This window comes from Saccostrea cucullata, unplaced genomic scaffold, assembly GCF_032062105.1.
Source record: "Saccostrea cucullata isolate Sc308-1 unplaced genomic scaffold, CSIRO_AGI_Scuc_v1 ctg21, whole genome shotgun sequence".
In the NCBI taxonomy this organism is placed as follows: Eukaryota; Metazoa; Mollusca; class Bivalvia; order Ostreida; family Ostreidae; genus Saccostrea; species Saccostrea cuccullata.
In genome coordinates, this window is record NW_026931375.1 from 315,670 (window position 1) to 337,353 (window position 21,684).

At 32.7% G+C, this 21,684-nt stretch overlaps 1 protein-coding gene across 2 annotated transcripts; it reads right to left on the bottom strand.

Annotated features, from left to right (window-relative positions):
• Nucleotides 1–5,034: 5,034 nt before the first annotated feature.
• LOC134232426 (four-jointed box protein 1-like) lies at nt 5,035–21,188 on the bottom strand. 2 transcript variants are annotated; one of them, XM_062714382.1, is made up of 7 exons: nt 20,873–21,188; nt 16,723–16,876; nt 14,837–15,732; nt 8,309–8,485; nt 7,577–7,751; nt 7,096–7,254; nt 5,035–6,790 (listed from the first exon to the last, which is right to left on the bottom strand). In XM_062714382.1, exons 3-7 carry the CDS (start codon nt 15,558–15,560, stop codon nt 6,364–6,366), a joined length of 1,662 nt encoding a protein of 553 aa, XP_062570366.1. In that variant the 5' UTR covers nt 15,561–15,732; nt 16,723–16,876; nt 20,873–21,188; the 3' UTR covers nt 5,035–6,363. The 2 variants fall into 2 exon arrangements, with proteins under 2 accessions (XP_062570366.1, XP_062570367.1); XM_062714383.1 differs by lacking the exon at nt 20,873–21,188 and adding an exon at nt 18,844–19,026.
• Nucleotides 21,189–21,684: the final 496 nt, after the last annotated feature.

The window sequence follows — 21,684 nt, forward strand, 5'->3', positions numbered from 1 at the left end:
AAAAAAATGTCTTTATTTGCTTTGGTGTTGTGAAGTTTTGTTTTACAGTTTTATAATTACAATGTTAAATTCTTCATTTATTAGATAAATAAACTTTTATTTTAGCATTTTAGAAGACTACTCTCTCATTCTTTACTCAAATTATTGCACAAAATTCAGAAGTCCATCAATTGTTTGTTGTTTTTTTTTTTTTAGACATATATTATATATTTATTGCATGATTGTGAGGGAAATTTGAAGATTTATTCATGCAGCCAAGAAAAATCATATTTCTTGAGGGGATCGAAGGAGTGTGATATGATATTTCTTGGCTGAATAAATCTTCATATTTCCCTCATGATCTTGCAATATATTAATTGTTTATTACACTGAAACAAGTAAAAACTTCTAAATAAACAAACTATGGAATTCGGCGCTGCTCTCAAATTCACTTTCAATTTAAATGTAAATTTACGGATTACTTTCTGATAAATTTGAGGTACGTGACCCATAGGGATGTGCGATTTTATCGGTATACCGGTATATCGCAATTTTTAGTTTCGTGATACGGAGACCTAAATACCGGTCTTTAGGTACATATTTTAAAGTCCAGAAATTATTCATTTATTTGTTCAATCTTTCAAATTACAATTACAGAAAGTATTAAAATGTTGTAAAAAGTGAAAAGAACAGCATTTTACCAACCAAACATAATTGATTTTATATACATAAAATTTTCAAGAAAGTAAAATTTTGTTTTTCTAGCATATTTTTTAAGAAAAATAATGACTTTTCATATAAAATCATTGTAAAAATTGCTTTTAAAAATATCATGATATTATCGTGATATTGTAGGAAAAAATCGTGATATATCGCGATACGAAATTTTTGGCGATACCCATCCCTAGTGACCCAGGCCACATTTACTGTACTCTCGAGAATTTGCTTCAAACAGGTCAGCACAATACCTTGATCAATGTATTTTATGTAATGAAAATGCAAAAAAATCTTTAAAAACTAAATTTAAAAGTCGAATTATGAGTTGTGGTCAGTGTGTCCACTTGTGCATGAAAAGTACTCGGATATTAAAAAAAACAGCATAAAAGAACGTCTCCTCACCCAAAATGCTTTTATACCAATTTCTTTGTGATTTAGTACTTTACATGCATGAGTAAATTTACTGACAACAACTCAGAACGTGACTTTCATATTTTCATTACATAAAATACCTTAATCAAGGTATTTGTAAGCTATATACATTTATCAGGGTATTTTGCTGGACCTGTTCAATGAACAACAACTATTGCTGGAAAATGCACTTAGTATCCAAAGAGGTTGAATATTTTAAAAAGCATGCTGATGACAGGAAAATATGTTAATTATAATTTACAGGGGTGTGGAAAACGATCAAGTGAAAAGTTACTAGCCCAAATATAGGGACAAAAATTAAAATTAAAAAAACTATAGTATATGTTGAAAAAAAATTAATTTTAAAGTCTCCAATAAAATTTTTTTTGAATAACTATAATCATATGAATTTAAAAATCTTCCAGCTTTTTTTTAACATTGCACATAAGCTCATTTAGAATGAAATTTAATTCATTTTGTTTTCATCTTAGATAATTAAATACACTAAAAATATATTGTTGATGAACCTTGCTTGAGTGATCGTAAATAATTTAATGAGATATTTACTGTGATTGCAGTTGTTTTATGTAGTAAAATTTAGCAAAATTGAAAATACTCATAGGTTAGCCCAACCCAAAAAATAGTTAACGATGTCAAATGATAAAAAACAAATACACAGAATAGTTATATTTATAATGAGATATCATATTTAATTAATAAAATTCTTTTTTGAATAACTATTCATATGCACATCATCTATTATGTTGATGAACCTTGCTTCAATATACTGTGATTGCAGTTGTTTTATGTAGTAAAATTTATTGCTCATAGGTTAGATAGTTAACGATGAAAAACTCACAGTTTAGTGAGTTTACCTGTACATGTACCGGTATTTGTATTTTCTAGCTCTTGTAATAGTGCTTGTACAAATAGATGTAAACTAAAAATAATTGTCACTTCTTCACAGGTTAAGAAAAAATGATTATCCCAATCCGCTGTTTTACATGTGGAAAAGTTATTGGCAATAAATGGGAAGCATACCTTGGATTGTTACAAGTGGAATACACAGAAGGGTAAGAGCCATGACGTTATACTGATTTTAATTAATAGTACATCACCAAATGATCTGATGATCTCTTTTACATCTGAAATAACTATTTTATATCTTGAGAAGTCATACATTGAAAATTTCCATTTGTTGGTTGTTCCATGCTTCTTTTGTTGAATCCCCCAGTAATCTCCCCTGGCTGTTTAATCAGTTGCATACATAACTAAACCGTATGACTTTAAGTTTGTAGATTTATTATACTTAAATATATTTAGCATTTTATAAAACTTTTTCAGTGATGCTTTGGACGCCCTTGGATTGAAGAGATACTGCTGCAGAAGAATGCTGCTAGCTCATGTGGACCTCATTGAGAAATTACTGAACTATGCACCACTGGAGAAGTGATTCAATGGAGCTTTAAAAAAACAGTGAAATGATTGCAAAGTACTGGCCCCTTTGTAAAAAGGGAGTTAATTTGGGAGATTTTTTGAAGAACTGTGCATGATATGCATTTGTGGTATGGAGAGGAAGAGAAGAAAAAACTAAATTTTCATTTTGTAAATACATGATCATAATGACATTGTAAATAGATCATTCATTTCTCAAAAATAAAAAGTAAAACTTCCAGAAATTGTCTTACTTAAATATTGTGGATGGATTGATTGATAAGATTGTGTTTGCTGTTCCATTTCCATTGCAACATACGAGATGTCACCATATGCCGTTTAAGGATCTTTATTGTGCCAATGCCTGACATAGGGTCACGGTTTTATGGTCTCATCTGAAAGACAACATTGAAGTGCTTGATGTTTAATGAAGGAAAAGGAAGTTTCTTTTCATCTAGTGACTCTACTCAGGTTTTTCATGTTATTGTTTGCAACATATTGCATAGTGTTTCTTGAAAAGCTTTTGACAAATATTACTTTTTAGCTCACCTGAGCCAAAGGCTCAAGTGAGCTTTTCTGATCAAAATTGTCCGTTGTCTGTCGTCGTTGTCGTTGTTGTCGTCGTAAACTTTTCACATTTTCATCTTCTTCTCAAGAACCACTGGGCCAATTTCAACCAAACTTACCACAAAGTATCCTTGGGTAAAGGGGATTCAAGTTTGTTCAAATAAAGGGCCACGCCCTTTTCCAAGGGGAGATAATCATGAATTTGTTAAAAATTAATGGCATTTTTAAAAAATCTTCTCCAGAACCGCTGGGCCAGGAAAGATGAAACTCATGTGGAATCATCCTCAGGTAGTGTAGATTCAAGTTTGCAAACATGACCCCCACAACAAAATGGCCGCCAAGTTTTACATAGGAATATATAGGAAAAATCTTTAAAAATCTTCTTCTCCAGAACCACTGGGCTAGGAAAGATGAAACTCATGTGGAAGCATCCTCAGGTAGTGTAGATTCAAGTTTGTACAAATCATGACCCCCGGGGCAAAAAGTTTTACATAGGAATATATAAGAAAAATCTTTAAAAATCAAGAACCACTGGGCCAGGAAAGATGAAACTCATGTGGAATCATCCTCAGGAAGTGTAGATTCAAGTTTTTTTTCAAATCATCACCCCTGGGGCAAGGATGGGGCCAAAATGGCCGACCCAAGTTTTTCATAGGAATATATAAGAAAAATCTTTAAAAATCTTCTCCTCCAGAACCACTGGGCCAGGAAAGATGAAACTCATGTGGAAGCATCCTCGGGTAGTGTAGATTCAAGTTTGTACAAATCATGACCCCCGGGGCAAGGGTGGGGCCAAAATGGCCGACCCAAGTTTTACATAGGAATATATAGGAAAAATCTTTAAAAAACTTCTTCTCAAGAACCACTGCGCCCGGACAGATGAAACTCATGTGGAAGCATCGGGTAGTGTAGATTCAAGTTTGTTCAAATCATGACCCCCGGGGCAAGGATGAGGCCAAAATGGCCGACCCAAGTTTTACATAGGAATATATAGGAAGTATCTTTAAAAATCCTTCTCAATTACCACTGGGCCAGGAAAGATGAAACTCATGTTGAATCATCCTCAGGTAGTGTAGATTCAAGTTTTTTCAAATCATGACCCCCGGCCCTGGGGATAGGGTGGGGCCAAAATGGCCGACCCAAGTTTTACATAGGGATATATAGGGAAACCTTTTAAAATCTTCTTTTCAAGTACTTCAAAGCTATGATTAGTGATACCCGGGGTATTTATATGGAATCATCCTCAGGTAGTGTAGATTCTAGTTTGTTCAAATGATGAACGCCTGGAAGGGGGGGGGGGGGAAGTAAATTCAAGCCCGATGTGCTCAGGTGAGCGCTGTGGCCCCTGGGCCTCTTGTTTTGCATATTTTCCTAATTATTTCCTCTTGTTCAAGGGTCAAATCCCTATTCTCAATGCAAATACAATTTCTTGGCATAGCCAAATGATTGTGACAAAGATGATAAAAATTACTAATGGCTTCTCAAGAGATGCCTCATGTTCCAATGTTAATGCACACCACACAAAAGGGCCATACATGTAGCCTCCTCCAATCTGAGCTCAGAAGGGCTCATTAGAAAAGTACAATTTGCACCAGCAAAAATTGATAGTTGGCTGTAAAAATTGATTACATTTATTGGTGAAGATATCTCTCAGTTTTATATTCTATATACAGTAAAACTCTGTTAGTACGAACACGAATATTGCGAATTCATAGATATAGCGAAGTTATCTTGGATCCCCAGCTATATAAATTTAACAAATTTCTTGTATGGATATAATGAATTACTGATATAGCAAAGTAATTTCATAGGTCCCAGTGACTTCGTTATAACCGAGTTTTACTGTACATGTTCATTACCAGACTGGCAGAGATGTATAAGCCAGTACTAGTTCTTAGCTTTCAATTCAACTTTCAGTAAGAAAACTTGGTTTTCATATTGCATTTATTCAGTAACAAAACATTAAATACAAAGCTCACAATAGCTTCAAAATAAATAAGTGGATTTATAAGCACTTTTTTGAACTGTTAAAAATTTCTCAAGACTAAATGAAGTAGCACCATTCAGTGGATTGTCTATGAAAATTTAAAGTACATGTACAGGTATTGCCCGCTTTTTTTTAAATGCACAACATGGTGACCCTTATAGGTTCACAGAAACATTTAACATTTCTGATAAAAAATAATGTCTTGATGTGGTATAATTACAATTCATACCATAATTCATCCAAAGTATTTAACAGATGTCAAAAGATTCAATATAAGAGATTCACATGCAAATATTTTGAAAAATTGCAGGTATTCATTATCCAGACTTGATTTGTCAATGGAATTTGACAAGGTAAATTTTTGATAAGTAGGCATGCTTAAAAATTTTAGGGGTACATGTAGTACACAGTTGCTTGTGTAAAATAAAAAGAAAATCATAATGAACCTTCTACTTCAAATACCCCTTAGCTGCTTCAAATGGTCAGCTACTGATTTTTCTATGTCCCATCATTACTGAAAAAATCATTATTTTCTATTAAAATGATAATCCAACTGTTACCTTGAACGGCCAACTTATTGTACAGGTATCTTACAATGTATGTAGGTATGAGTCCATCAACTTATTATGGTAAGTTTTCATATGATAGTATAAAGTTTAAGCATTTAATAAAAAATAATGATAAAAAATTTGGGCAAAAGATTCCACAAAATATAAACAAAATCACACTGACTTAATTATTAAAAAAAAAAATACTGAAAAATATACCATTAAATACTGAAGAATGGAATTCAATAAATGTAACACACATTTATCATTTGGATGATGGTTACTGGAATAAGTACCTGGTATGAGTATGTGACATATAAGTAGATTAATGAGGTTTTTTTCCTAAGTTTGAACCAAATTTGAAATACCACATATTTCTATTGTGCATACAATGAACTGTTACTAAAATATTCCCTTTCAACAAAATACATGTTTATTATGACAGCACTATTGTAAAATATCTCAACAAAAATAGCAACACTAAAACAGAAAATCATACCTTCACATAACACTAAAATACATTTACCCATTCTCTCTTTCAACGAAAAAAAAATGACAGAAACATTGTTATACGAGTTCTTGGAAAAACACAGAGACTATTTTAGGACAGAGCTGTACTGATTGTACAATGAACACTACCTTTTGCCTGAGTGAAGTACCTTTGGTTTGTCTTTAGAGTTTTATCACAGATTTAGATTATGGTATGGCTGATCACATGTGTCAGCTAGCACAATGATTTATCCATTTATAAACCTCAGCAAGTCTTCTTTGGAACCACATTTGAAACCACTTTTGAATCAAATTCGACTTGTAATTAGGTAGCACCTTCTGCAGAATTGGATCATGGGACATGGCATACTTATATAAATAAACATGAGGTTGATCCTCCTTTAGAAGTCTTTGAATAGCAGTCACTGTGGATTTCTGGAAGATGCAGAAAGTCTGTAACATCTGTTGATGGAATTTGATGAACCTACTGCCTCCCAGTTCTTTGTGGTACATCAAGTCATAGGCATCCAGAAGACCACTTTCATTGTCAATCAACCAGAACTTGTTGGTTTTGGTGGATTTGAATAGATTTCTAATTCTCTCTGTAATTATGCTTGGTTTCTTCTGCTCATATGCTGCATCCTGCATACTTGCAACCCTACAATAATAATAAGTTACTCGAGTGTAAAGAAACATGATAATGGCTTTTATTTAATTTGTTTCTTTCACACATTTCAAGGGAAATAACTCTTCTTCCTCCAAAGAAAAAGCTTATCACTTATCTTTCTGAAGAAAACATTTCTGAGATCCAATCAATCATGTGTTTTAGTTATCTAGATAATGGATTTAACATATATCTTAGTGTCTACCATATAACAGCTGCCAATTTTCACAAAGAATTTTGCCATGGAGGCAGCAGTTTCTCCAGGATGATTTATCTCCCTTTATCTTTTTCTCTCTCACCTGTCATAGTTCCCAGTCAGGTAGTCAAACAGGAACAAGCTGCCCCACTGCTGTAGTTCTATCACCTCCTGCAGACTGGCATTCTTAAGATGGACACCATGAATGGGCTGCCCACTCTGATAAGCCTGTAGGATCCTTTTGGGAATTTTGACATAAGAACTACAAAAGAAGTGCAAGATCCCTAATAATCATATATTATGATACATATATATATATATATACACTTATCTAAACATGTTTAATGATGGGCATAAAAGGGTATATATATTCACTGGAAGACATCTTGTATTTATACATATTAACTTCGAAGACATTGCTGTATGAATTACTGTGTTCTCGATGTTGGAATTCCCTACCACTTAACCTTTAGCATTTTATCCTTGACTTCTTAAAGCTTCAAATTTCAAACACTTTTCTCAGTCCCATTGAATTTGCAATAACAAGGTTTGACTGTACCAGGTACAGCTATAGTGACTTGTACCTATATGTGTCCATGTTAGGGATCCACTGTATCAGAGCCACTAGCTGGTTCTCCTTCCAGTTCAGTCTGTCCAGATTATGCTTTGACCACTGACCAGCAGCGGTGGTGGACAGGACCACAGCGGGGACATTGTCCATCCCCAACAAACGAGACAGGTAGAAGGAGAGGACCTCCCCTAAAACACAGGAAAAACCACAGGCTCACCATCCAGAGTTATCTACTTTTGATATTCAACTACCCATTAGAAAAAAAGATTGGTTTTTACCAAACTAGTTACTATTAATAAAAATCAATTTATCCAGAATGTGATAGAAGAAAGATATCACCCCAATAAATCCATTACTTTATCATAATTGAATTTCTACATCTTTCTTTTAAATAACTTATTACTCCTTTTAAATAACTAATTACTCCTCCAACAGAGCATGAGTGACCTTTTCCTGAACTCTAAATAATTTCTATAAAAAAAAATATTTACACTGAAATAGGCTACCTTCTGTTGTATGTCAATAAGAAAGCTTGTTAGCATGTTTATTTATTTCATAACATATACAAGCAGAGTGATCTAATAACATTGTTCATGAATCATCCTCTCCGCAGAGTAGAAAAGCAGCTGTACCAAACTGTCACTGAAATCTTGACCCTATGGTCAGTAACCCCTCTCCCTGCCCTTACCCCCCTAAATGATGAGCCAAACACTACAATGTGTCTACAAATTTCTGCTAATCTTACCTAGAATGAACCTGACATGCGAGTCTCTGTATCGAGCACACACGATATTCTTGTTCTTCAGCGTGATGTAAGCATTCTTGGGTCGTCCACACTTATTCCAAGAGGCCAGCTCCACATTGTCCACAGACTGGGACTGTATACTTGTGGTGTAGTTAAAAACTTCTTCATCTGAGAAACCTGGAAGAATGGAAAATAATTATTTTATTACAAGACTTTTAGTACACTAAATGATTTTTCCTATATATTTTATATAAAAGCACTGAAATTTTGTACAATGGATGTTCCACATAACAGCTTTTCTGGCCCAGTGTCTGAGAAGAAACCAAATTTTTCCAATATACACTATGTAAAAATTGATAATTGTCCCCCAGGGTCATTTGTACAATATTTACACTACCCCAGGGTGCTTCACATAAGTTTCAGCTTTTCTGGCCCACATTTTCAAAGATTTTTCCAATATATATTTCTATGTAAAAAAAAAACATTCTAAACTATTTAGAATCTAGCATTATACCAAGATGCATCCAATAAGTTTCAGCTTTTCTGGCCCAGTGGTTCTTCTCTCTCTCTCTCTCTCTCTCTATATAAAACTTTTGCATTGTGTATACGGGGGTCATGAAATTTGAACAATTTAGCTAAAATACACTACCCCAATGCACATAAGTTTCAGCTTTACTGGCCCAGTGGTTCTTGAGAAGAAGATTTTTTAATAAAACCAGAAGTCTATCTCCCCTTGCGAGGGGATACTTGATTTTAACAATTTAAATTCCATTTTAAGGATGCTTTGTACCAAGTTTAGTCAAAATTGTGTGCCAGTGGTTCTTTTGAAATGTGAAAAGACAAAAACTGTAGAAGGAGTAGCGTTTTTAAGACAAAATGTCCACAGAAAATTCTATTTTGAGCCTTAACCATAGCTAAAAACATTTTAGAAATCAAAAATGATAATCACTCAAATTAATTCATTACTTTTTCATAATTTAGTTTCTACATCTTTTTTTGAAATAACTATAATTACTCCTCCAACAGAGCAAGAGACCTTTTCCTGAACTCTCAATAATTTCTAAAATAACAAGAATAGATATGGGTTACCCCATATCCAAAGATATTCGACTGTTAGATTTAATATGTTTAACAGTGTTTATAATGACGTTAATAAAAAAAAACTGCACTGTCTAATTATGGAACTGTTGTAAAAACAGATGTCACTAGTTCTAACAAACAGTACACATAGGCCTACATGTACTTGTGTCCGCAAGACCAATTTTAGCCTTGGTCTACACACGTGCAAAGCTGTCACACGCATCCAGCGAGCTCGGAGAAACACGTTTTGTTTAAGGAAGTTTTACAGAAAACTTTTCTTTTTTATTAGATCATATGGCAACACCGTGATTAATAAAAATTAAAATCCCTGTTGAACTATATATAGTTTGTTCTAACATTTTCATCTGCAATGATCAACTTGTGTTTAAAATGGCCAAGTTATATTGAAATCTAAACAAAAACATGGAAAACCTTTTTTGTTTTGAAAATAACTGAAATATACTAATGTATTTGTCGCAGAAATTACTTACATTATTCAAGTTCTATATATAATGGTATAACCATGGCAACACCATTCATCGTTTTGCCACACATACCCTACAGTTTACAAAGTGTACACACGAGCAGGCACACATACACATACAAAGAATGATTAATTTTTTCTTTAAGAACAAATTGTATGATAATTAACGGGCTATAAACATGTACTTAATACAATTGTTGATATAGTATTATCAATTCATAGGTGAAAAGATATGAATCGAAGAATGACCTAATTATTCTCTGTTATCAAACATGTAAAAAAAAAAAAAGGCAAGGAAACGTAGGAATATTGATATTTTTTATTTGCATTTCGGGGGGAAAGTGACTTTCTAATGATATTGTGCGTTATTTTTGATTTATAACGTATGACATACACAACTAAATACTCTTATCATGAACAATAATGTTGTATCTACTTATCATGATGGAATTATTTTGGTCGGACTAATATGTGTGAGCTGCCGCTGAATACAGTTATATATCTTGCAAAGATAGTATGCATTGATCGAATATATGAAAAAAATATTTACACTGAAATAGACTACTTTCTGTTGTATGTCAGTAAGAAAGCTTGTTAGCATGTTTATTTATTTCATAACGTATACAAGCAGAGTGATCTAATAACATTGTTCATGAATCATCCTCTCCGCAGAGTAGAAAAGCAGCTGTACCAAGCTGTCACTGAAGTCTTGACCCTATGGTCAGTAACCCCTCTCCCTGCCCTTACCCCCCTAACTGATGAGCCAAATTCAATGTGTTACAAATTTCTGCTAATCTTACCTTGTGTGACAAGTTATATTGAAACACACCATAAACTGTTCTTCAAGTGATGTAAGCATTCTTAAGGTCCACACTTTTCACAAAAAATTCTACTTTTTAGTAACCACTTGTGTGTAGTTGAACACTTCTTCATCTGAGAAACCTGGAAGAATAGAAAATAATAATTTTATCAAACAACTTTTAGTAAACAAAGTGTTTTTAGCACATAAATTTTGCAAATGGACAGTAAAACATGTCTTATTCAAAGCAATGATGCCATAGAAATTGAAACTGGCCAGATTAAACAACATTTTTGTAGACATGTAATTAGAAAACATTTTAAACTATTAAATCAGCTAGGAGGGACTAAAATACACAACATCAGGACGTTCTTTTTTTTTTTTGACAATTTTTGCTGTACACATATCGAAATAAAAGCTTAATCTCAAACCCAATTACTGCCCCTCTGTTTTTTCAATTTTAATTAAAAAAAATGAACAACTAAATTAAGTTGAACATACTTATATTTTAAGAATAAGATATATTTTTTAGCACATTGGCAATTCAAATAAAATGGTGGCTCACAGGTTTCTAATCAGAACATATATATTGTAACACCAAAATATTGTTTATGAGAAGAAAATAAAAAATTCAAGAGTTCACACTTTGACTGCTAAATAATTCATCACAAAGAAAGCAATTAAAGCTGAATTGATGTACAGTGTACTTTGTGTTAGCCTTTAAGGAGCTTGAGTTATCTAAAATGTTTGATGCTTATTATAAGGTTGTTTTCACCACAAAACTCAACTCCTCATATTAAATCAAAATAGCAATGCTTTTAATGGCTAAAAATAACTTATCTTGAAAATGTTTTCATGTAATTGTGTGTAAACAACTAATTCAAAATAAGTGTTATGTGCATTAGAATGAATATTCTGTTCTATAAAATAATTCAATGTTCCCTTTTACATGGATCAAAAATTATTTTCTTCAAGTATTTTCAATTTCAAACTAGATCAAGGAAATAGTCAAATTTGTTGTATATATATAAATATTTTATGCCCATTTTGACAAGTCAAACCCTTTTCAGCAGAGCTAGTAAAGCAGTATGCTTTCTTAATTGAAAATTATGTTATTATCATATAAAATCATTTATTTCTTGCACATCAAATAGCTCTGAGTTCCACAAGTATATGAACATACATGTAGGATGTTTCAGCTTTGTTTAACAGATAACAGGATTTGATTATGAAGTGTTTCCTTTGAGTGAGTAGAAACTTATCTCACCATCTAAGGTTACTCCTTGTAATAAACAAATTACCTGCTTGATTTAACCATTACAGTAATAGATCTTTTCTATTAAAGCTGTGTTTCTTTTGGTGCGAACACAGCTGTTTACCCACGTTATTAAATTCTTCTCTATCAGGGTTTTTGTTAATGCTTGCTGGCAGCGATGCTGATACCTTTCATGCAAAGAGGAGCTTTTTCCTCTTGGAAACTTCCCACATGTAATATCAAAGATGAGACCAAAAGTCTCATTAAAATACAAATCAAATGCAGCATGCATGAAAAATCCAATATTTCTTGAATGTCAGAATTTTTCATTAACCCTCGATCTTCACAAAGATTGCTTGGTACATATTTTATATTCTAAAATATCATGCGTTCAGGTAATGAACACAAGTTGGAGCCCGGCTTTTAATTAAGGTGGTGAAAATAATGAAAGAAATTGGAGTGTTCTTATCTTTGCCATTTTCCTTTGAGGTGTCTATTTTCAAATTGAGCCTTGCATGCACCTCTCTTGAGAATATTCTGTGATAGATTGAAATTCATTGGCTTATGGCATTCTGTCAGTGTAAGATTAATGAAAATAAAGTTCAACGATATTTGCTCTCTTGCATAATCATCATCAATTAGGGCCTAGGAAATGCTACAATATACATTTAATATATGAATTCAAACAACAGAATATGAATAAACACATTCAGAGTATTTGAATGATACTATAGAGTGAAATTAAGAATCTCTGATTAAGATAATTGAATTAAAGTAATCAATGGAATGAATTTATTCACAGAAACTATCAATTTGAAAGCTATAGCTGTGTTCCAAGAGCTGTTTTGTGTGGAAACCTGGCAAATTAATAAACATTTTTTCCTTGAGTCCTTAAATTGTAAAGATTTTTTTTATATCATAAACTTATTTCTTTTTCTTCTATCAAAAGAAAATTACAAAGAGAGTCTCGAACCATTGAGAAAATTACTTTATATCTAATTAATGCAAAGTTTCAATAAAAATTTAGACACATATTTTTAAATATTTAATACAAATACCACCATTCCAAATAGAATACACAATTTGAAGAGCATTTCTAAATTTCAGTAGAATTTAATTCATATAAGAAATTTAAGTGTGTCAGAGAGAGAGAGAGAGAGAAAAGAGAGAGAGAATTTGGGTGGGTGGGTGTTGACAATTTGTATTAGGTATTCAGGGTACTTTATTGGAATGGAAATTAATGCAATATAACTTAATAGCACAAATTCGCACCAACTTTTTGCACAGTCAATATCTTATTCCTCAACACTCTGACACTGCTCAATTAAATTACTATATGATGAAAACTGAAAAACATTCTGTAAACAAAATAATACCTTTTAAACATTATCTAGGGGGGTATATAAACACACGGAATGAGTTTTTGCATCCACTATGATCAATCTGCGATAGATCTTACACATGTTCCACAGATCTCCAAAACGAACACCGATGAATCTGATCCCCCAAAATGATTTCATGTAAAACAGGAGAAGAAATGTGTTGACCTCCGACCCCTTTTCGAGCTTCACAGAACACAGGTAATACCTATCATTTACCTGGCCAGCTACAAGCTCTTATCGCCTCATACCTGTCACAAATGTGTTTTACTGTCGCGGTTTAAATGATTGGGACTTTTTATAATTTAATATTTGATCATTTAACATTTAGATCCTTATCAGTTCCTGAATTCAACTAAATGGCTCAGTTCACTGGGTTCTTGCCTCTCAAATAACACCGGGTATAGGTTTACTATTCACTGCTCTCCCAACAAAAACCGGGTACTTAGTATGCAGCCCCTATGTTCAATATATGTGTGTTAAAAAAAAGTTAATTTATCTTTTTCATTTCAGCCATTAAACACCCCTTTCGCGATCACTATCTTTTAAAAATATTGTAAAGATATCCTGCATTTTATAACTTTTTTGAAAATTATCTTCATTCATTTGTTATAATACATAAATATTTATGTTGTGAAAACATGATAATGCAGCTCTTGAGCATGCTTCATCACCGAGATTTAGTGGTACGTATGTCCTAACATCTACCTTTTATTATATGTGTCATGAAGGAAATGCTGAGAAATATACTATTTAATAGATAACATACATCAAAGAATGAAAGTCATTCTAATTTTTATCCTCCTTCCCAAAATTAATTAAGAAAAAAATATTAATACAGCAAAACTTGGTTATAACAAATTGGCCTATGAAATTACTTCGATATATCGATCCATAATTCATTATAACCGTATAAGAAATTCATAAAATTTATCACTGTTTATATAGCTGGGGATCCAAGATGACTTCACTACATCTGCATGAATTTGCAATATCCGTATTCGTACAAAACAAGTTTTTTTTGTATACATTTACACACAACTTTATAGATTTTTGAAAAGAATTTCCAGGATTGCTTTTCTAAAAACTAATTTTACTGGAAAAATTTTCAAATTTAATTTTTTTTTGGGTTTAATTATTGCATTAACTTTTCCCATTGTTGGCATCTTACTCTGTGAATTAAATTTCTTACTAAAACAGATGGTCCAGTTTTCATCAAATTTGTATCATAGGTTTAATAAAAATTTTATACGGTAATTCATATGATTTTTTTCCTTTCAAATTAATAGTAATTCAAAATAATTAACATGATTTTTTAACCTCTGCATTTTACATAACATGCATAAGTGAATGTAAATGTGCTATAAAAAAAAGCATCCTCTTTTCCAAGTCAAACAAACCATTCATGATGAATAATATTCTGAGCTACCATTTTTCACTTCCCCATTACACAGGCAGATATTTATATGATCCTATCTATAAAAACAGACAACTCCTATGATTTATATCAATATTTTTCTTGAGGGGATACCTTTGGGCACCATTTTCTCTACATATGCACTCCAGAAGATCTGCTCAGAAACTGCTCGCTTCCCAGAGAATTCCTTCCTATCAGATTCGGCCATTTCTCCTACCATTTGTTTCCCATTAATAGGAACTTCTTGGAATCGCAAAGGTGGTTTGGCAAATATGAGCTTGGACATATTCTGGAAATCATAAGGTTCAAATATCCTCTGTTTTTTTAAATGAGGACTAATTTTATGGTTATCATCAAATTCATCATCTTTGTTATCCTTGTCATCATCATTGTCATTGTCATCGTCTTTCATTGATTCTACGTTTGTGTATTCTTCATCACTATCATCTTGTTCGATATCTTGTTCAATGTCATTTGGAATGTTGTTGTGGGACGTAAAAATATACTTTCTATATGAACCCTGATCTAAATTAACATTGTCTTGGTCACTTTTATCAACCGCTGATTGAGGTTTTCTTATTCCCTGCGCAATATAGGTTTGCGGGTCTTTGAAAATAAATTCATTTTCACTCTTTCTATTCACAATCTTTTCGGAAAAATTCAATTCATGAACCAGCAAATTTAAAACGCACAAAAATCCCATCGTCATCAGCGAGACTGTCACAATCAAAATCCGCCATGATCTTCGGCGCACTTTTAGTACCATGGCTAAGTACACGTAAAGTGGCCTCATCCAAACCCAGGCATTGTAACAAAGAGTATCAGATCGCAAACACATCAAGATCCATATATCACCTAACTGAAGCAAAATTTTCTTTCGGTGTTCGCATAATCCAATAATAAGCCTTCACCATAAATGGTAGTGAAACATCTCCCCGGTATCAGATGGTTCTCCATTTGTAGCGATTAGGAACTATTTCTTGTGTGGTTTCTCAGGAGACCCATCAGACCTGCCAATAAAGGAGGAAAAACATTTCAGTCTGGGACCACTCGCAAATAAATCACATCTTACAATTGGTCAACTTTCATCGATAATTACCACAATTGATTTTTTTCTAGCTCTAACTAGAAAGAATGTTTTTTCTAGATACATCTTTCCTTCCGTAAAACTTTTAGGTAAAGTAAAATACCAATTTTCTTTTTTTTTTTTCGCTGACAAAGCCTGCTGTAAATTTCAACACCACATGGATGAAACAGGAATGTTTACTCTAAGGCACTGAATTTTAAAATCACACAAGTTTTCTTTGAGATCTGTTGACTTAAGTATCAGATTCACAATGGATATTTGTCAAAGATTGTTTGACCAGTTCCCCTTAACTAAGCTTTGATAGATAGAAAAAAACCATAGGTGTCTCACTGCTCAACAAAGATTCCCCACAACAATGTCTTTGAAGTGTTAAAAATTCAGTAATTACTCCGATTAAAAATGTTTACTCAAAATCTGACAAATCCTACCCAAAAAAGAATGCTCGCAGGAAAAATCGAAATGATGCAATTATTATACTTCTAGGCATGATACATAATTTATCACAAAACTGCAAATTTGATATCTATCCAATAAAACAACAGACAAAATTTATCGCACAATGATTTTATGCCCCGTATTTTGTTCGAGTATTGACATTTGGTTAAAAAAAATAACTAGTTAAAATAATTACAAGTGTATCTAATGTCTTAATTGATTTTGGCTGGAACCAGTATCCCATATAGTCATGCAATCAGTGCAATCAAAAGCTCACTGACTTCAAATAGCAAATGATATCGATCGATCTTAAGGGTTTTTTCCCCCATCGCTCTTGATTTACGGATATAGTTTTCTAATGAATCAAAAATTGCAGGAAAAATCATAAAAGCAAGATACCAGGCACTTTAATATTACTTTATAAAAAAGAAAATAAAAGAAGCAAAAGAAAGGAAAAATACAACTCCTTTAGAAATACCTTCAAAGGCGAAGTGACGTTTCCATGGTGACAACTGCATCCTGCAGTTTCTTGTTGGTTTCAATTCCCTGGTTGACTCTTTGGACAATGTCAGCCTGTCTTCGTACCAGCCCAGGAGAAATTAACTGGTGATGCGTAATTAGCTGCTGGCAAACTGGAAGAGAAGAATAATGCACCGGCTAAATGACAATAACTCATGAAGTCAGTGTTTGCAACTAGGTGTGCTGTTTAAACCCAGGTGTGTGAGGATGAATAGGTTCAACCTGAAACTTGATCCCAATAAACATTCCATCACAGTCATGCATGCAATTCACACCAAGGCAAGAAATGGATTGTAACAATGTTGCTATTCAATTTAATTAAAGTTGTCCAAAAACCCACAGCAATATATTAATATCCTTCTAGTACAAAGATATTATATCACTTTACTGTGTACGGATTTCCCCCTATATAATTAGTAAGGAAACAATTCATCTTCATGCAGTATGAAACGGATATATTTGACATTTCCCATAAGGATATATATATCACAATCTATATAACATCAATGATAACATCATATACTGGTAATTATTATAATTATGAAGTGGTAATAATTAACCTATACAAACAACTTTCTGGGCAGCTGCATGCACAATATGACAATGGTCCTAAAATTTGTTATCATAGGATAAAACAATTGGGAGTAAATGCTATAAAGTTAATTAACAATTAATCTATCAAATTTCTATTGCCTTTTTTGTAAAATCGTGTCCCAATAGTTTCAACAAACATAAATACCCATGGATACAAAAAAAATACCTTAAAAATTTCAATAAATTCCTCTACTATATATACACATACAGTGATTTTAATAGATTTGATTTTTGAATTTTTTCTGCACATAACTGTAGGTGGTCATTTATTAAATGGATGACCATTATCTGAAAGAGTGTCAACTCTGTTCATCCAATGACCATGTCCAACAGTAGATCAATTATTTATCAGAAAAATCACAAGTGGTGTCAATCAATAATAAGTTATCATTGATAGCAGGGCAGCAGAAGGGAAATCGTGCCAGCTCACTGTGTCTGTGGCCAGGGATTAAAATAATAAATCTGAAAAAATCCATCATTCAAAAGAGTTTTCACAAATAATGGTTAACAGCTTAAGCTATGTCAGCTGTCTTTTGGGACATAAATAATTTTATGAAAAGGCAGCTTAAAATGAAATCTGTTTATCCTTGGGCAACAGCTGAGAAAAATCTCAAGATTTATTTTTGGACGTTTTTTCAACATTTTTGATTTAAAATATTTAAAAGTCTAAAAATCTGCATTAGAAAAATAAAGCACTTTTATATTGTTAATTATTTCGCATTGATGATAACGAGTCAGAAAATATCCCTTGAATGCAAATGTTGTATTTAGGGCACAGTTGCATGACAAATAAATTATTCAAATCCCCTTACAAGAACTAAAATGTTTCAATGGCTATTCCCAGCATAGAAGAATCCTTGTAGTGTTTGAAAAGTATTACTTCCATAACATCAGTGATAAAACTCTGGATTAATACTTGGGCATTAATTGATATGCCATATTGATGTCCAACCCATTGATGCAAGGTCCATCTGCTTAACCAAACAGGAAAATTATTTCCCCCTTGGGAAGCCCCCCTTTTGTGAGTCACTTTAGATCATTTGGGTCTTCATCAGTGTAATGGAGTTTTCACACTAGAGCCGTCTAAGCACACAATGGTACAATCCATTTTCCAGGAATGTAAATGCAGAAACTGCAGGCAAGAATGACAGGTCGGCCTTTTTGTGCACAACAATAAATGTGCACTCCATTTACTTCAAGCCTCTCACAAATATCCCAAATGATAACTTTATCTCTTGTCATCATTAGAACTCGTTACAGAAACTTACAAGTACTGCTCCGAAAAAAAGAAAATGTGTGCATGCTGAGAAGACAAAAAAAAACTACTTGCATCATTATCTAGCAACGCAACTTGGCAAAGCTTGTTTATTTGTACTTTCCAGTTTCTTTTAAAAAGATTTTTTTTTCTTGTGCAGCAGTTCAGTTTTGACATCATCTGGTTTACATTTTCCAAAACAAAATTTCAAAGGACACCAAATTCCCTTACCTCAGATCAAGTTTTTATCACATCCCCTAAGCTGGATGAACTAACCCCATCCTCCTAGCTGGCTACAATTTTGTTCTCATAATCTTATAATAAACATCATTTATCTTCATTATCAGTAATTAACCAATTGAATGGCCTCAGATGTGCTAGACATTAGCCCCACAAATCTCTCTGTTTCTTCCCTATCTCCTACATTTGATAATATATATATCAGGTGGAACTGACTCCAAATTGAGCATTAGTCTTCTCAGGTTTCTTGTTTAATTGCTTTAAAAGCTGCAAGAAAATGCCAAAAGACTGATTTACAGGGCATAAAACTGTAAATTTTAGCTGCAAAAAAGATAAATTACACCTCGAATTTCAAGTACAAGACAAGATTTAAGATCCCCTTTAAAAGTTTACTAAACAGTAACCATGAAGTTTTTGTTTTTTTGCACTGAAAATGAATTTTAGCTTAAATGTTATATAATATCGATATATAAATTTTATACCCCTTTCCCTTTGATTTTATTTACTGGTAAGGTAATTCACATGCACCAGTGTAGAACACACAAGGAGAAACTTTTGACATGTTAAAATTTATGTCAGAACATTTTTTACTTGCATTTTGAAACTTTCCATATAATAAGCATGAAATGTTCTTGCGTTTAAGTTTTGAAAAACTCATTATTAAAAATATCAATACATTCATCCTTATTCCATTATTATAAATTAAGTATCAACTTGAGGGCAATGTGAATAATCTGACTGAGTTACAAATCATGTTTACCAATTGCAAACTTCAACTGTTTCTAAGATCTGGAGACAAGTGTTAAAAATGCTATAATATAGAAAAATTAAGATAAAATTTTTGCAGTTTAAAATTAATGCACATAATTAATATCCATTTATTTTCATTTAATTAAGTTACATTGTACCCTTTTAATTCTTTTTTATACCAAGAAAACCCTTACCACACATGTATATTACATGCATGTATGTTACAAATTTTGTCTCATTGATCAGCAGTGCATGCAAGAAATTATATTTTCTGGTCATTTTTAAAAGTTTTAAAAAATTCTGACAGTTAAATCTCTCTCTCCTTCTCTCTCTTTCTGAATCTCTGACAGTTGAATATAACTAATTTATATCATGATATCACAGGAACAAAAACTTTCCTATTTTAAAGAAATTAAAAAGTGTCAAAATCCACACTATACTTCCACCAGCTATTCACTCAAAGAGAAATAAAAATGTAGGCCTGAGATACTTAATCTGGAAAGAGTAAATTCATATTTCCTTTCCCTTATTCAACGAACAATAAGTAATTTTCTAACTTTCCTTCATGATAATTTTTTTTTCAGAAAGTGTTTTCAACTTATACTCCTTTCAAATATATATTTCTGTCTTCATAAATTTCGTAAACATCAACTTCCCTGAGTTGAGTGTACTTTGAATTCAGATATTCGAACACTAGAGATTAGATAATACAAGAATTCTAAATAATTTATGCATTTATAAAGCATTCTATCCGAAAACGCATATGATCTTTTATCATCATCTTTAAATAAACTGTCAAACAAATAAAGCGAAAATTTATGTCGAAAACAAAATCGGGTAAAAAAAAAAAAAAACTTCCCCAGACACTGGGTATTATCAGGGAGACAGTGGAGCTCCGCTCTTGTAAAACAAACATGCATATCGGCAAATATTCCCCGATAAAGCGACAGATTTCACAAAGGCCAGGCGAGAATTAGAGATTGTTCAATTTTCTTCTTTTCAATTTTTATCACCCGTGTATACGAAGTCTGAGCGTCTGCAAGCAACCAAAATAAAAGTTGTAGATAGAAGTCAAACTGTACAATAACATTATGGGGGTAAAATAGAAAGTAAGTTTAGGTATACCCAACAAATGTTACACACATAACGGGAGGAAAATTGCAAATAAAACGAGGATAAGAGTGGTTCATACAAAAAAGTTTCACGAGCAATGAAACGCCTGCAATGGATAAAAAAAGCCATCCTTCCAAACAGAAAATACCTTGCTTACCTAGATTTCGATGCTCAACATTGATGGATGTTAGTCCAATCTCTTCTGACCCCCGTCGCCGAAGGTGTTAAAATTCACACATTTTTCTCTCCTTTCTTGATTGGACACATGTTTTGAGGCACCAGAAGGGAATTCCATACTACGTTATCTCTGCCTTCAGTTCCAAAAGCTCCGGGGAGTTTGTTGAATTTATTTTGAGAGAAAATCGAGAACCCTAATAATTTCTTCGTTCAAAGCCGTGTAACATTGCTTGAATTATTTATGTAAGATAATGGTTCTTCCCATCCCTGTGGATAGGGTTATTTTCTGTATCTGTTAAGAGATTTAATAAAATATATTTCGTATTGTAGGTGATGTGAGAGGGTTATCTTGCCTCTGGTTACCCCAAACGAAAGATGTTGGAGTAAAGAGTTAACGATGTCCTCTGAGAAGAATTAGCAAATGAATGACAAATACTCTATAGAAGATTATAATATTAGTAACATTTTATATATTGATCATTTTGTAAACAATATAAAACATTCTCTTTCTCTCTCTCTCTCACTCTCTTTCATTTGTGGCACCCTTACACTGCCATTGTGATGTCACTAGCATCTGCCTTATTGTGACGTCATAATTATTACAACACAAATATATTAAAGTGACGCCAAAATTACGCGAGTTTCGGGATTGTAACTCTCCTACGAAAGAGGCGCAAAAAGTACCCATTTCAGCATGGAGGTGGGACAGGTGGTCTCTACATGTATACAAACGTGCATAAATAAAAGAATGATATTAATGACTTCTAAAATTTTAAATTGTTATAGAAAGAT

Excerpts from the sequence above, each read along its gene's own strand:
- LOC134232426 (XM_062714382.1), bottom strand. The coding sequence starts at position 15,560 with ATGTGTTTGCGATCTGATACTCTTTGTTACAATGCCTGGGTTTGGATG. Across the intron at positions 7,752-8,308 it reads GCATGTCAGGTTCATTCTAG|GGGAGGTCCTCTCCTTCTAC; the intron begins GTAAGATTAGCA and ends CCTGTGTTTTAG. Across the intron at positions 6,791-7,095 it reads CTGACTGGGAACTATGACAG|GGTTGCAAGTATGCAGGATG; the intron begins GTGAGAGAGAAA and ends TTATTATTGTAG.